Here is a 15,000-nt window from a genome sequence, read left to right on the forward strand (position 1 = left end):
ATAAAAATAATAATAACAATAATAACAGTAATAAAATAATAATAATTATTATTATAATAATGATAATAATAACAATAACAATAACAATAATAACAACAATGACAGCAATAATAACAATAACAATAATAATAAGAGTAATAATAACAATAATAACAATAACAATAATAACAACAATAATTATATCAATAATAACAATAATAATAACAATAATAACAACAACAATAATAATAATAACAATAACAATAAAAATAACAATAACAATAACAATAATAATAATAACAATAATAACAACAATAATTATATCAATAATAACAATAATAATAATAACAATAATAATAACAATAATTACAATAACAATAACAATAACAATAATAATAACAACAATAATTATATCAATAATAACAATAATAACAATAATAATAATAACAATAATAATAACAATAATTACAATAACAATAATAATAATAATAACAATAATTACAATAACAATAATAATAATAACAACAATAATTATATCAATAATAACAATAATAATAACAACAATAATAAGAGTAATAATAACAATAATAATAACAATAACAATAATAACAACAATGACAGCAATAATAACAATAATAATAAGAGTAATAATAATAACAATAGTAATAATAATAACAATATTAACAACAATAATGATAACAATAATAATAACAATAATAATAATAATGATAATAATAATAACAATAACAATAATAACAATAATAATAATAACAACAATAATTATAGCAATAATAAAAATAATAATAACAATAATAACAGTAATAAAATAATAATAATAATTATTATAATAATGATAATAATAACAATAACAATAACAATAATAACAACAATGACAGCAATAATAACAATAACAATAATAATAAGAGTAATAATAATAATAACAATAATAACAATAACAATAATAACAACAATAATTATATCAATAATAACAATAATAATAACAATAATAACAACAACAATAATAATAATAACAATAACAATAAAAATAACAATAACAATAACAATAATAATAATAACAATAATAACAACAATAATTATATCAATAATAACAATAATAATAATAACAATAATAATAACAATAATTACAATAACAATAACAATAACAATAATAATAACAACAATAATTATATCAATAATAACAATAATAACAATAATAATAATAACAATAATAATAACAATAATTACAATAACAATAATAATAATAATAATAACAACAATAATTATATCAATAATAACAATAATAATAATAACAACAATAATAAGAGTAATAATAATAATAACAATAATAATAACAATAACAATAATAACAACAATGACAGCAATAATAACAATAATAATAAGAGTAATAATAATAACAATAGTAATAATAATAACAATATTAACAACAATAATGATAACAATAATAATAACAATAACAATAACAATAATAATAATAATGATAATAATAATAACAATAACAATAATAACAATAATAATAATAACAACAATAATTATAGCAATAATAAAAATAATAATAACAATAATAACAGTAATAAAATAATAATTATTATTATTATAATAATGATAATAATAACAATAACAATAACAATAATAACAACAATGACAGCAATAATAACAATAACAATAATAATAAGAGTAATAATAATAATAACAATAATAACAATAACAATAATAACAACAATAATTATATCAATAATAACAATAATAATAACAATAATAACAACAACAATAATAATAATAATAATAATAATAATAATAATAATAATAATAATAATAAAAATAATAACAATAATTACAATAACAACAATAATAATAACAACAATAATTATAGCAATAATTACCATAATAATAACAATAATAACAGTAATAATAATAATAATTATAATAATAAATAAAAAATACAAATAATAATTGTTATTATTATTCTATAATCGTTCGGCCAATTAGTCATAATAGTAAAAAGTTAAATTATTAGATTTATTATTCGAAATATTATGTTAATTGTTAATATTATAATAATCATTATTATTGTTATTATTATCATCGGGTGTATTCGTTGTATAAGTCAAATATGTTTTTCGAAAAATACGTCCTCTTGTGGTTCATTCAAATCCTGTTCAAAATGCAGAGATTTTAAAACACATCATCAACAGCAGTCATCAATAAAGTCGGAAAATAATATAATTATAATAGTATAAGGAGGATAATATGGACTGAACAGCCCTTCCAGATAATTCACTTTTTCCATCATTTTGCACATGAAGTTTCCCCACTTTTCCATCATCCTATAAAAACACATGTCGGTATTTCTTTACTTGTAATATTTGAATACTCATTCCTGTACCTGCGGAGGACAGCGGCTCCGACACGTACACCGCCACGGCGGAGAGCTGCAGCAGGCCGATCCGCCTGCACTCCGCCTCGGACAGGGAGGACACCCGGCGGCACAGCTCCAGCTTCAGGTGCTGGAAGCCGGCCCGCACCCACCTCTCCAAGCGGCCCGGCCGGCCCTGCGGCGGGGCCGCCGCGGACACCGCCCCGGTCAGCAGCAGTAGGACCAGGGGCAGGGCTGCGGGGGCAGAGCCGAGCCTCATGCCGGCTTCAGGGTGCTTCTGCTCCGGGCGAGGGAGGGAGGGGTCCCGCAGCGGGACGGGTCCGAAGTGGACAGAGAGCCCGCTGGAGGGCTGGAGGCTGCCGGCTGGATGGTGAGGTGATGCCCGCCGGAGAGCACCCGGTCCACCGCGTAGAGGGTGAGATGCTGCCGGGTGGAGGATGGGGTCCTGCCGGGTACCGGGTGGGGTTCTGCTGGGTAGAGTGGGTGGGGCGCTGACGGGTACCGGGTGAGGTGCTGCCCGCTGCAAAGTTTGACTTTTCCAGTTGCAGGAGAGACGGAGCTGCTTCTGCCCCAAATCTGGAGAGAAGGGAGAGTGATGCAGAGAGGAGGAGTGACTCTCTCTCTCTCTCTTTCTCCTTCATACGCCCTCTCTCTCTCCCCTCCCTCTCTCTCCTCCATCTCTCATGCTCAGTGATGGAGTGATGTGATTGAGTGATGGAGTGATATAATTGATGTGATGGACTGATGGGATGTTGGAGTAATGGGGTGATCCGATGGGGTGATGGAGTGATGGACTAATGTAATTGAGTTATGGAGTGATGTAGGTGCAGTGATGGAGTGATGGAGTAATGGAGTGATGTGATTGAGTGATGGAGTGATAGAGTTATGGAGTGATGGAGTGATGTAATGAAGGAATGGGGTGATGGAGTAATGGATTTATGGGGTGACAGAGTCAGAGTGATATGATGTTATATACAAGCGTTAAGTTAAATTATAGACAAGTTTAAAGTTAAGTTATAAACAAGTTTCAAGTTAAGTAATAGACAAGCTTACAGTTAAGATATAGACAAGTTTAAAGTTAAGTTATAGACAAGTTTTAAGTTATGTTATAGACAAGATTCAAGTTAAGTTATAGACAAGTTGAAAGTTAAGTTATAGACAAGGTTACAGTTGAGTTATAGACAAGTTGAAAGTTAAGTTAAGGACAAGCTTACAGTTAAGTTATAGACAAGTTGAAAGTTAAGTTATAGACAATTTTAAAGTTAAGTTATAGACAAGCTTACAGTTAAGTTATAGACAAGTTTCAAGTTAAGTTATAGACAAGCTTACAGTTAAGTTATAGACACTTTTCCATTTATGTTATAGACAAGTTTCAAGTTAAGTTATAGACAAGTTTAAAGATAAGTTATAGACAAGTTTCAAGTTATGTTATAGACAAGTTTCAAGTTAAGTTATAGACAAGTTTAATGTTAAGTTATAGACAAGCTTACAGTTGAGTTATAGACAAGTTTAAAGTTAAGTTATAGACAAGCTTACAGTTAATTTATAGACAAGTTGAAAGTTAAGTTATAGACAAGTTTAAAGTTAAGTTGTAGACAAGCTTACAGTTAAGTTATAGACACTTTTCCATTTATGTTATAGACAAGTTTCAAGTTAAGTTATAGACAAGTTTCAAGCTATGTTATAGACAAGTTTCAAGTTAAGTTATAGACAAGTTTCAAGTTAAGTTATAGACAAGTTTCAAGTTATGTTATAGACAAGTTTAAAGTTAAGTTATAGACACTTTTCAAGTTATGTTATAGACAAGTTTCAAGTTAAGTTATAGACGAGTTTCAAGTTATGTTATAGACAAGTTTAAAGATAAGTTATAGACAAGTTTCAAGTTATGTTATAGACAAGTTTCAAGTTAAGTTATAGACAAGTTTAATGTTAAGTTATAGACAAGCGTACAGTTGAGTTATAGACGAGTTTAAAGTTAAGTTATAGACAAGTTTCAAGTTAAGTTATAGACAAGTTTAAAGTTAAGTTATAGACAAGCTTACAGTTGAGTTATAGACAAGTTTAAAGTTAAGTTATAGACAAGCTTACAGTTAATTTATAGACAAGTTGAAAGTTAAGTTATAGACAAGTTTCAAGTTAAGTTGTAGACAAGTTTCAAGTTAAGTTGTAGACAAGTTTCAAGTCAAAGACAAGTTTAAAGTTAAGTTATAGACAAGTTTGAAGTTAAGTTATAGACAAGTTTGAAGTTAAGCTATAGACAAGTTTAAAGTTAAGTTATAGACAAGTTTAAGTTCAGTTATAGACAAGTTCAAAGTTAAGTTATAGACAAGTTTAATGTTAAGTTATAGACAAGTTTCAAGTTAAGTTATAGGTAAGTTTCAAGTTAAGTTGTAGACAAGTTTCAAGTTGTTCTAGACAAGTTTCAAGTCAAAGACAAGTTTAAAGTTAAGTTATAGACAAGTTTGAAGTTAAGTTATAGACAAGTTTCAAGTTAAGCTATAGACAAGTTTATAGTTAAGTTATAGACAAGTTTAAGTTCAGTTATAGACAAGTTCAAAGTTAAGTTATAGACAAGTTTAATGTTAAGTTATAGACAAGTTTCAAGTTAAGCTATAGAAAAGTTTAAAGTTAAGTTATAGACAAGTTTAAGTTCAGTTATAGACAAGTTCAAAGTTAAGTTATAGACAAGTTTAAGTTCAGTTATAGACAAGTTCAAAGTTAAGTTATAGACAAGTTTAATGTTAAGTTATAGACAAGTTTCAAGTTAAGTTATAGGCAAGTTTCAAGTTAAGTTATAGACAATTTTCAAGTTAAGTTATAGACAAGTTTAAAGTTAAGTTATAGACAAGTTTCAAGTCAAGTTAAAGACAAGTTTAAAGTTAAGTTATTGACAAGTTTAAAGTTAAGTTGTAGACAAGTTTAAAGTTGTTATAGACAAGTTTCAAGTCAAAGACAAGTTTAAAGTTAAGTTATAGACAAGTTTAATGTTAAGTTGTAGACAAGTTTAAAGTTGTTGTAGACAAGTTTCAAGTCAAGTTATAGACAAGTTTAAAGTTTAGTTATAGACAAGTTTAAAGTTAAGTTATAGACAAGTTTCAAGTTAAGTTGTAGACAAGTTTAAAGTTGTTATAGACAAGTTTCAAGTTAAGTTATAGACAAGTTTAAAGTTAAGTTATAGACAAGTTTAAAGTTAAGTCGTAGACCAGTTTAAAGTTGATATAGACAATTTTCAAGTCAAAGACAAGTTTAAAGTTAAGTTATAGACAAGTTTGAAGTTAAGTTATAGACAAGTTTCAAGTTAAGTTGTAGACAAGTTTAAAGTTGTTATAGACAAGTTTCAAGTCAAGTTAAAGACAAGTTTAAAGTTAAGTTATTGACAAATTTCAAGTTAAGTTGTAGACAAGTTTAAAGTTGTTATAGACAAGTTTCAAGTCAAAGACAAGTTTTAAGTTAAGTTATAGACAAGTTTAATGTTAAGTTATAGACAAGTTTGAAGTTAAGTTATAGACAAGTTTCAAGTTAAGTTGTAGACAAGTTTCAAGTTAAGTTGTAGACAAGTTTAAAGTTGTTGTAGACAAGTTTCAAGTCAAGTTAATGACAAGTTTCAAGTTAAGTTATAGACAATGTAAAATTTCCATGAATACAAAATGATGAAGAAAAACGTCAAATAAATATAAAATATGAAATGAGAGGATCCTCTACCGGACACTAAAGGAACTTTCTGAAATTAGGTAGATCTGTCCCTTCAGAGGCTTTATTTTACCAATGCAAATGGAAAAGAAAATAAAGGTGAAAACAGAAGAGTGTAAATGTTCCAATTAATACATATATAAATATATCTTTATACTTCTATTGTAACTTAACTTAACGTAACTTTAACAAGTCAAGATAATGAAAGATAAAAAATCAGTTTTTCAACATTACATCTTCATTCGAGTGAAGTTCCAATTTTACACATAAATGTATAAATGTATAAATATATAAATATATACATTTATAAATATATACATGTATAAATATATGAATGTTTTCATTTATAAATATATAAATATCTAAATATATAAATAAACATTTATAAAATGATAAATGTATAAATATATAAATGTATAAATGTTTTCATTTATTAATGTATAAATACATAAATAAACATTTATAAATGTATAAATATATAAATGTATAAATACATAAATGTTTTCATTTAAGAATGTATAAATATATAAATAAACATTTATAAATGTATAAATATATAAATGTATAAATACATAAATGTTTTCATTTAAGAATGTATAAATATATAAATAAACATTTATAAATGTATAACTGTATAAATGTATAAATATATAAAAACATAAATGTTTACATTTATAAATGTATAAATATATAAAAATATAAATGTTTACATTTATAAATGTCTAAATTTATAAATGTATAAATATATAAAAATATAAATGTTTACATTTATAAATGTCTAAATATATAAATGTATAAATGTATAAATACATAAATGTATAAATGTTAACATTTATAAATGAATAACTGTATAAATATATAAATGTATACATGTATAAATACATAAATGTATAAATGTATACATATATAAATGTATAAAAGTTGAAATACATAGGTGTATAAATGTGTACATGTATAAATACATAAATGTATTAATGTATAAATATATCAAAGTTAAAATGTATAAAAGTAGAAATGCATAAATGTATAAATACATATATGTATAAAAGTACAAATACATAGATGTATAAATGTATATATGTATAAATATATAAATACATAAATGTTTAAATGTATACATGTATACATATATAAATGTATATATGTATAAATATATAAATACATAAATGTTTAAATGTATAAAAGTATACATACGGTATATAAATGTATAAAAATATAAATGTACAAATATAAGTATAAATGTATAATTATATGAATGTATAAAGGTATAAATACATAAATGTATAAATGTATACATATATAAATGTTTAAATATATAAATGTATAAATACATAAATGTATTAATCTATAAATATATAAATGTATAAATACATAAATGTATTAATGTATACATATATAAAAGTTTAAATGTATAAAAGTATAAATACACATAAATGTATGAATATATTAATGTATAAATCCGTACATTTTTTAATTTATAAATTTGAACTGTATAAATATATAATATATAAATGTATGAATACACACATTTAAGATTCATATATTTGAATTGTATAAATATATAAATGTATAAAAGTATAAATACATAGATGTATAAATGTATATATGTATAAATATATAAATACATAAATGTTTAAATGTATAAAAGTATACATACGGTATATAAATGTATAAATATATAAATATACAAATATATAAATGTATTAATGTATAAATATATAAAAGTTTAAATGTATAAAAGTATAAATACATAAATGTATGAATATATTAATGTATAAATCCGTACATTTTTTAATTTATAAATTTGAACTGTATAAATATATTATATATAAATGTATAAATACATAAATGTGTTAATGTATAAATATATAAATGTATAAATACATAAATGTATTAATGCATAAATATATAAAAGTTTAAATGTATAAAAGTATAAATACATAAATGTATGAATATATTAATGTATAAATCCGTACATTTTTTAATTTATAAATTTGAACTGTATAAATATATTATATATAAATGTATAAATACATAAATGTGTTAATGTATAAATATATAAATGTATAAATACATAAATGTATTAATGCATAAATATATAAAAGTTTAAATGTATAAAAGTATAAATACATAAATGTATGAATATATTAATGTATAAATCCGTACATTTTTCAATTTATAAATTTGAACTGTATAAAAATATAATATATAAAAGTATAAACACATACATTTTAGATTCATATATTTGAATTGTATAAATATATAGATGGATGGAATCTATTTCTCTTCAAACCACGTGACCGCTAGAGGTCGCTGGGCTTTTTCTTTGAAACGCTTGCCGAGCACCGGAAGTGCATTTGTTTACTTCCGTCCGTACTTCCGCGTCGGGACCTCGGGCAGGGAGAGAGGATCGCGCTGGATCGGAGCCGAAATGGAGCCGAGCGAAAAGACCCGAAGCCAGAGCGTGATGTAGGGAGGTCCACGTCCTGCCCACACCCACAACTCCAGCCTGGAGGGGTTCTGCACCAGCGGTACCAGATCCCGGTGGTCCAGTCAGGTCCCGGTGGTCCGGTTTGATCCCGGTGGTCCAGTTAGATGCCGGTGGTCCAGTCAGGTCCCGGTGGTCCAGTTAGATCCCGGTGCTCGGTGGTCCGGTCAGATCCCGGTGGTCCAGTCAGGTCCCGGTGGTCCGGTTAGATCCCGGTGGTCCAGTCAGGTCCCGGTGGTCCGGTTAGATCCCGGTGGTCCGGTTGGATCCCGGTGGTCCGGTTAGATCCCGGTGCTCGGTGGTCCGGTCAGATCCCGGTGGTCCAGTTTGATCCCGGTGGTCCGGTCAGTTCCGGTGGTCCAGTCAGGTCCCGGTGGTCCAGTTTGATCCCGGTGGTCCGGTCAGGTCCCGGTGGTCCAGTTAAATCCCAGTGCTCGGTGGTCCGGTTTGATCCCGGTGCTCGGTGGTCCGGTCAGATCCCGGTGGTCCAGTCAGGTCCCGGTGGTCCAGTTTGATCCTGGTGGTCCGGTTAGATCCCGGTGGTCCAGTCAGGTCCCGGTGGTCGGGTTTGATCCCGGTGGTCCAGTTTGATCCCGGTCGTCCGGTTAGATCCCGGTGGTCCAGTCAGGTCCCGGTGGTCCAGTTTGATCCCGGTGGTCCGGTTAGACCCCGGTGGTCCGATTAGATCCCGGTGGTCCAGTTAGATCCCGGTGGTCCAGTTAGATCCCAGTGCTCGGTGGTCCGGTCAGATCCCGGTGGTCCAGTCAGATCCCAGTGGTCCAGTTAGATCCCGGTGGTCTGGTCCGGTCAGGTCCCAGTGGTCCGGTCAGACCTCGTCTGGACTTCTCAGCATGGACGTCAGCATCGCCGTGTCGCTGATCCGGGGTCAGATGGGGACGGTGGTGGAGCGGGCGGTGAACGTGGCGGTGGAGACGGTGCTGGCGGAGATGCTGCGGGTGGTGGGGGTGAAGTTCGAGGAGCTGAAGGTGCAGATGGTGGCGCTGCAGAGGGAGAAGCTCCAGAAGGAGAAGGAGAACGACAACATCCGGGCAATGCTGCGCTACACCGAGCTCAAGCTCAAGTACTACCGGCAGGGGGTGGAGGAGGAGATCCAACAGAGGTCCAGCTCCACTCAGGGCAGGCTCCACCCGGGGACTCAGGCCGGTCCTGCTTTGACCGCTGAAGCGGCGCTGGGCTCGGTCCCCATGAGGGTCCTGCTGGACCCCGGACTAGGTGAGGACCCGTAAGATGGGACTTTATTCATGTTAATAGTATTAATAATGGGCAGGGCCGGTGTGCTCCCCTGCGACCGTGCTACTTCCTGTTTCCTGTCTCCAGGGGGCCCCTCCTCCGCCCGCAGCCGCCCGCTGGTCCGGGTCAGCTGCCAGGTCGCCGCCGAAGGCTCCTCCCCCCAGGGCTGCGACCGTTCCCAGGCCACCGGGCCAGGGGTTCCAGGAGGTCCAGGAGGTCCAGGAGGCCCAGGAGGTCCAGGAGGTCCAGGCCCACCGAGCGGACCAGAATCCAGAACCAAGGAGGACAGCACAGGTAAACCCTACCCAACATGACCCAGGACCCCTAGGACCCACCAGGACCCACCAGGACCCCTAGGACCCACCAGGACCCACCAGGACCCCTAGGACCCACCCTGGAATTGCTCTGAGAACCAGGGTCCAGTGATGTCCGGCATGGGTCTCAGCTTGTGTACTTGTTGTACTCTGATAAACTACTACTCTGATACCCAACACTACAAATTCATTACTACTACAACAACTATACTACTGCTACTACTACTACTACTACTACTGCTACTGCGACTGCTACTACTACTACTACTACTACTACTACTACTACTACTACTACTGCTGCTGCTGCTACTACTGCGACTGCGACTGCTGCTACTACTACTACTACTACTACTACTACTACTGCTACTGCGACTGCTACTACTACTACTACTACTACTACTACTACTACTACCACTACTGCTATGCTGCTATGAATGTTATTCTCCCTTGTAAGTCGCTTTGGATAAAAGTGTCTGATAAATGACTAAATGTAAATGTAAATGTACTGCTACTGCTACCACTACTGCTACTGCTACAACAATGACTACTACTACTACTACTACTACTACTACTACGACTACTACTACTACTACAATGACTACTACTACTACTGCTGCTACTACTACTACTACTACTACTACTACTACTACTACTGCTACTACAACTACTACAACTACTGCTGCTACTACTACTACTACCACTACTACTACTACCACTACTACTACTATGGTAGATGGTAGCTCAGGAGGTAGAGCTGGTGGTCTAGTGATCTAAAGGTTGCTGGTTGGATCCCAGGCTCCTCCTGCTAGCATGCTGTAGTGTCCTTGAGCAAGACACTTAACCCCTCATTGCTCCTGATGGCTGCGTCCGTCGCTGTTTCAATAATTGTAAGTGGCTTTGGATAAAAGCATCTGATCAATGTAATGCAATACTATACTACCACCACTACTACAACTACTACTACTGCTACTACTAATACTGCAGATTTCAAAAGGAGTCACGTCAAATTGAAGTACTTTCTGAATCTTACTGCATCTGTACCACCGAGCCTCATTCCCCCTCCCATCCCACCTTCTTCTCTCACCCCTCCTTCTTCTCCTTCCTCCCATCCCTCCCCTTCTGTCATCCCTCCTCCTTCTCATCCCTCCTTCTCATCCCTCCTTCCTCCCATCCCTCCTTCTCTCATCCCTCCTTCCTCCCATCCCTCCTTCTCTCATCCCTCCTTCCTCCCATCCCTCCGTCTTCTCTCATTCCTCCTTCCTCTCATCCCTCCCCTTCTGTCATCCCTCCTCCTTCTCATCCCTCCTTCTCTCATCCCTCCTTCCTCCCATCCCTCCTTCTCTCATCCCTCCTTCCTCCCATCCCTCCGTCTTCTCTCATTCCTCCTTCCTCTCATCCCTCCCCTTCTGTCATCCCTCCTCCTTCTCATCCCTCCTTCTCATCCCTCCTTACTCCCATCCCTCCGTCTTCTCTCATCCCTCCTTCCTCTCATCCCTCCTTCTCTCATCCCTCCTTCCTCCCATCCCTCCGTCTTCTCTCATTCCTCCTTCCTCTCATCCCTCTTTCTTCTCATCCCTCCTTCCTCCCATCCCTCCTTCTGTCATCCCTCCTTCCTCCCATCCCTCCGTCTTCTCTCATCCCTCCTTCCTCCCATCCCTCCATCTTCTCTCATCCCCCCTTCCTCTCATCCCTCCATCTTCTCTCATTCCTCCTTCCTCCCATCCCTCCATCTTCTCTCATCCCCCCTTCCTCTCATCCCTCCTTCTCATCCCTCCACCTTCTCTCACCCCTTCTTCTCCACCAGCAGGGGGCGTGGTGTTTCCTGCAGATGGAGAGATCAAGGAGGAAGAGGAGGACGAGGAGGAAGAGGAGGAAGAGGACGGCTGGTGCGTCCGTGGCAGCTCCACCCCCACCCTGCAGGTGAGTCCTCCACCTTCCGACTGCTGAACTGCTATATTCTACTGGTCAGACCGGATGCAGACTGGTTTGCTCTCCAGGTGAAGGAGGAGCTCCAGGAGGAGGTGCAGCAGGAGGAGCTGATCTCCATCAAGGAGGAGCCGGATGAGGAGCACGAGGTGATGGCCTCCCTGCTGATGGACTGCCACAGAGCAGGAGGAGTCACGCTGGAGTCAGAGGTCAGCGTCAAAGGTCACCGTGTACAAGAATCAGGACGGCCATCTTGGTTACTTCCTGTAAATGTATGTAGGACCTTGTATGTACGACCTTGTATGTACGACCTTGTATGTACGACCTTGTATGTACGACCTTGTATGTACGACCTTGTATATAGGACCTTGTACGTAGGACCTTGTACGTACGTTCTTGTACGTACGATCTTGTATGTAGGACCTTGTATGTAGGACCTTGTATGTAGGACCTTGTATGTACGATCTTGTACGTACGATCTTGTATGTAGGACCTTGTATGTAGGACCTTGTATGTAGGACCTTGTACGTACGACCTTGTATGGAGGACCTTGAATGTACGATCTTGTATGTACGACCTTGTATGTAGGACCTTGTATGTAGGACCTTGTACGTACGACCTTGTATGGAGGACCTTGAATGTACGATCTTGTATGTACGACCCTGTATGTAGGACCTTGTATGTAGGACCTTGTACGTACGACCTTGTACGTACGACCTTGTACGTAGGACCTTGTATGTAGGACCTTGTATGTAGGACCTTGTACGTACGACCTTGTACGTACGACCTTGTACGTAGGACCTTGTATGTAGGACCTTGTACGTACGACCTTGCACGTACAACCTTGTACGTAGGACCTTGTATGAAATACCTTGTATGTATGTGTGGGTATGTGTGTAACTAAATAGATTAGATGTTGATTAGATGCTTAAACGATTTGTTCTCCATTTCCTCGTGATAATGTTTTTCTAAACTGGGGGCGCGGTCTTTCTTCTGTTCCAGGGTCAAAGGTCGCCGCTGGAATGTTCTGGAGCCGCTGACTGTCAGAACCACATGACCACGCTCAGCCTGGCTGGACCCAGCTCCTGTAGGTCCTCACCTGAGAGCCACACTACTCATGTACCATGACACACGTATGTAGTATGACAGTGTAAGCTCTGCCCCTCTCCCTCCAGACCCCCTCCCCCGCTCCTCCCTGGTGGCGGGGTCCGCCGGCGTGCTGGTGGCGGGGTCTGCCGGCGTGCCTACGCGCCAGGCCGTGCAGCCGTGGCCCAAAGACCTGAACCTGTACGAGGAGTACCGGCGGCGCAGGGACGAGCTGCAGCCCCCCCTGCTGGTCGACATGGTGAGCTCAACACCACCCAACCACTCAGCCCAGAAGGTGGGGGCGCTACACCAATTTAAAGTATATACGGTTGAAGCCAAATGGCAGATGAACAATAGTACTCAAGGTGATAATAGTAACACATCATTCAACAAATCCAAAGTAGCACAAGCTCTGGTGTGTTCTCAGGTTCGAGAACGTCGTGAGAAAACCAGAGTGAGGGTGGCAAGATGGAGGGCCAAGAGGAAGCTGCAGGCCTGCCTCAGCCAGGCACAGGTGGGTGCGAGTACAACCACAACGACAACCCCACCCAGTGGCTCCCCATCCAAATACAAGGCAGGATAAATGAGGTTGCTGTGCTTCCTCCTCCAGGCAGAGGGGGGCGCTGCAGGTGGAGGCGTGGCTCAGCTGCAGCGCTACGTCACAGCTCCTTGTGGTAAGAATCAGATCAGGTATAGATTCACACCAAGACACAAAATGCTACCACCATCTAGTGGGCGGGCGGAGGAACTGCATCTATCATCCATCATCTCATGTCGACTGCAGGGCCTGAGAGTCTGAATTGACTTTATTATTATTATTATCATTATTATTATTATCATTTTTTATTATTGTAGTCATTATTATTATTTTTATTATTATTATTATTTTTATTATTATTATTATTATTGTTATCATTATTATTTTATTTTTTATTATTATTATTTTGGCCTTAAATAATCTTACATTGAATTGATGGGCTTGTGTTTATCTCACCTTGCCGTCTGCTTCTTCCTGGTTCTACCTGGTTCTGCCTGGTTCTGCCTGGTTCTTCCTGGTTCTACCTGGATACACCTGGTTCTACCTGGTTCTACCTGGTTCTGCCTAGTTCTACCTGGTTCTGCCTGGTTCTTCCTGGTTCTGCCTGGATCCACCTGGTTCTACCTGGTTTACCTGGTTCTGCCTGGTTCTGCCTGGTTCCACCTGGTGCTGCCTAGTTCTACCTGGTTCTGCCTGGTTCTTCCTGGTTCTACCTGGTTCTGCCTGGTTCTACCTGGTTCTACCTGGTTCTGCCTGGTTCTACCTGGTTCTGCCTGGTTCTTCCTGGTTCTGCCTGGTTTATACCTGGTTCTACCTGGTTCTACCTGGTTCTACCTGGTTCTACTTGGTTCTACCTGGTACTGACTCAGTCGACCTCACTGCACAACATTAAAGAGTCAGTGTTGGATGTAGGTGGGAGGTGTTTGTCTCGAGGGTGTGGTTGCTCAGTGTGCTGCAGCGGGCTGTCTCCCTCTGTCTGTTCCAGTTCAACGCCGCCCGGCGCTGCCTCCGTCCAGCGCCTTCACCGGCGTGCTGAGCACCACCCGCTTCCCTGCCCTCATCCACCCGTGCTCCTCGCTGCTCCTGGTTCACGCCCCCCCGCTAGCCGTGACCTCCTCCTCGTCCTCGTCCTCCTCCTCTTCCTCTTCATCCTCCTCCTCCTCTTCCCCGCCCCGCCCTCCTCAGCTCGGCCAATCACAGCAGAGCGGCTCGCCGGCGGATGGCGGCGGCTTCCAGGTGAACGTCTGACGCCGGCGTCGGTGCCGCTGGTGTTTTACCCTCCAGTGAGATAGGAACTAGAAACAGAAGCACACGGTACTTCCTGCTTCCTCCT

General features: G+C 37.2%; 1 protein-coding gene across 3 annotated transcripts in view; it reads left to right on the top strand.

Annotated features, from left to right (window-relative positions):
- Nucleotides 1–8,461: 8,461 nt before the first annotated feature.
- Nucleotides 8,462–15,000, top strand: part of LOC307243779 (uncharacterized protein) — a 6,952-nt gene continuing 413 nt past the window's right edge. Inside the window, exons 1-9 of one of the 3 annotated variants that reach the window (XM_080018724.1) lie at nucleotides 8,462–9,785; nucleotides 9,891–10,097; nucleotides 11,922–12,037; nucleotides 12,115–12,252; nucleotides 13,046–13,130; nucleotides 13,219–13,388; nucleotides 13,557–13,643; nucleotides 13,740–13,803; nucleotides 14,653–15,000. The exon at nucleotides 14,653–15,000 is cut by the window's right edge and continues 413 nt beyond it. In XM_080018724.1, the coding sequence (XP_079874850.1) occupies nucleotides 9,404–9,785; nucleotides 9,891–10,097; nucleotides 11,922–12,037; nucleotides 12,115–12,252; nucleotides 13,046–13,130; nucleotides 13,219–13,388; nucleotides 13,557–13,643; nucleotides 13,740–13,803; nucleotides 14,653–14,915 (1,512 nt within the window). In that variant the 5' untranslated portion in view covers nucleotides 8,462–9,403 and the 3' untranslated portion in view covers nucleotides 14,916–15,000. The remainder of the gene's footprint in view (nucleotides 9,786–9,890; nucleotides 10,098–11,921; nucleotides 12,038–12,114; nucleotides 12,253–13,045; nucleotides 13,131–13,218; nucleotides 13,389–13,556; nucleotides 13,644–13,739; nucleotides 13,804–14,652) is intronic. The other 2 variants (XM_080018725.1, XM_080018726.1) reach the window with 2 other exon arrangements.

The sequence above is a fragment of the Zeus faber genome (genome assembly GCF_960531495.2).
Source record: "Zeus faber genome assembly, chromosome: 18".
In the NCBI taxonomy this organism is placed as follows: Eukaryota; Metazoa; Chordata; class Actinopteri; order Zeiformes; family Zeidae; genus Zeus; species Zeus faber.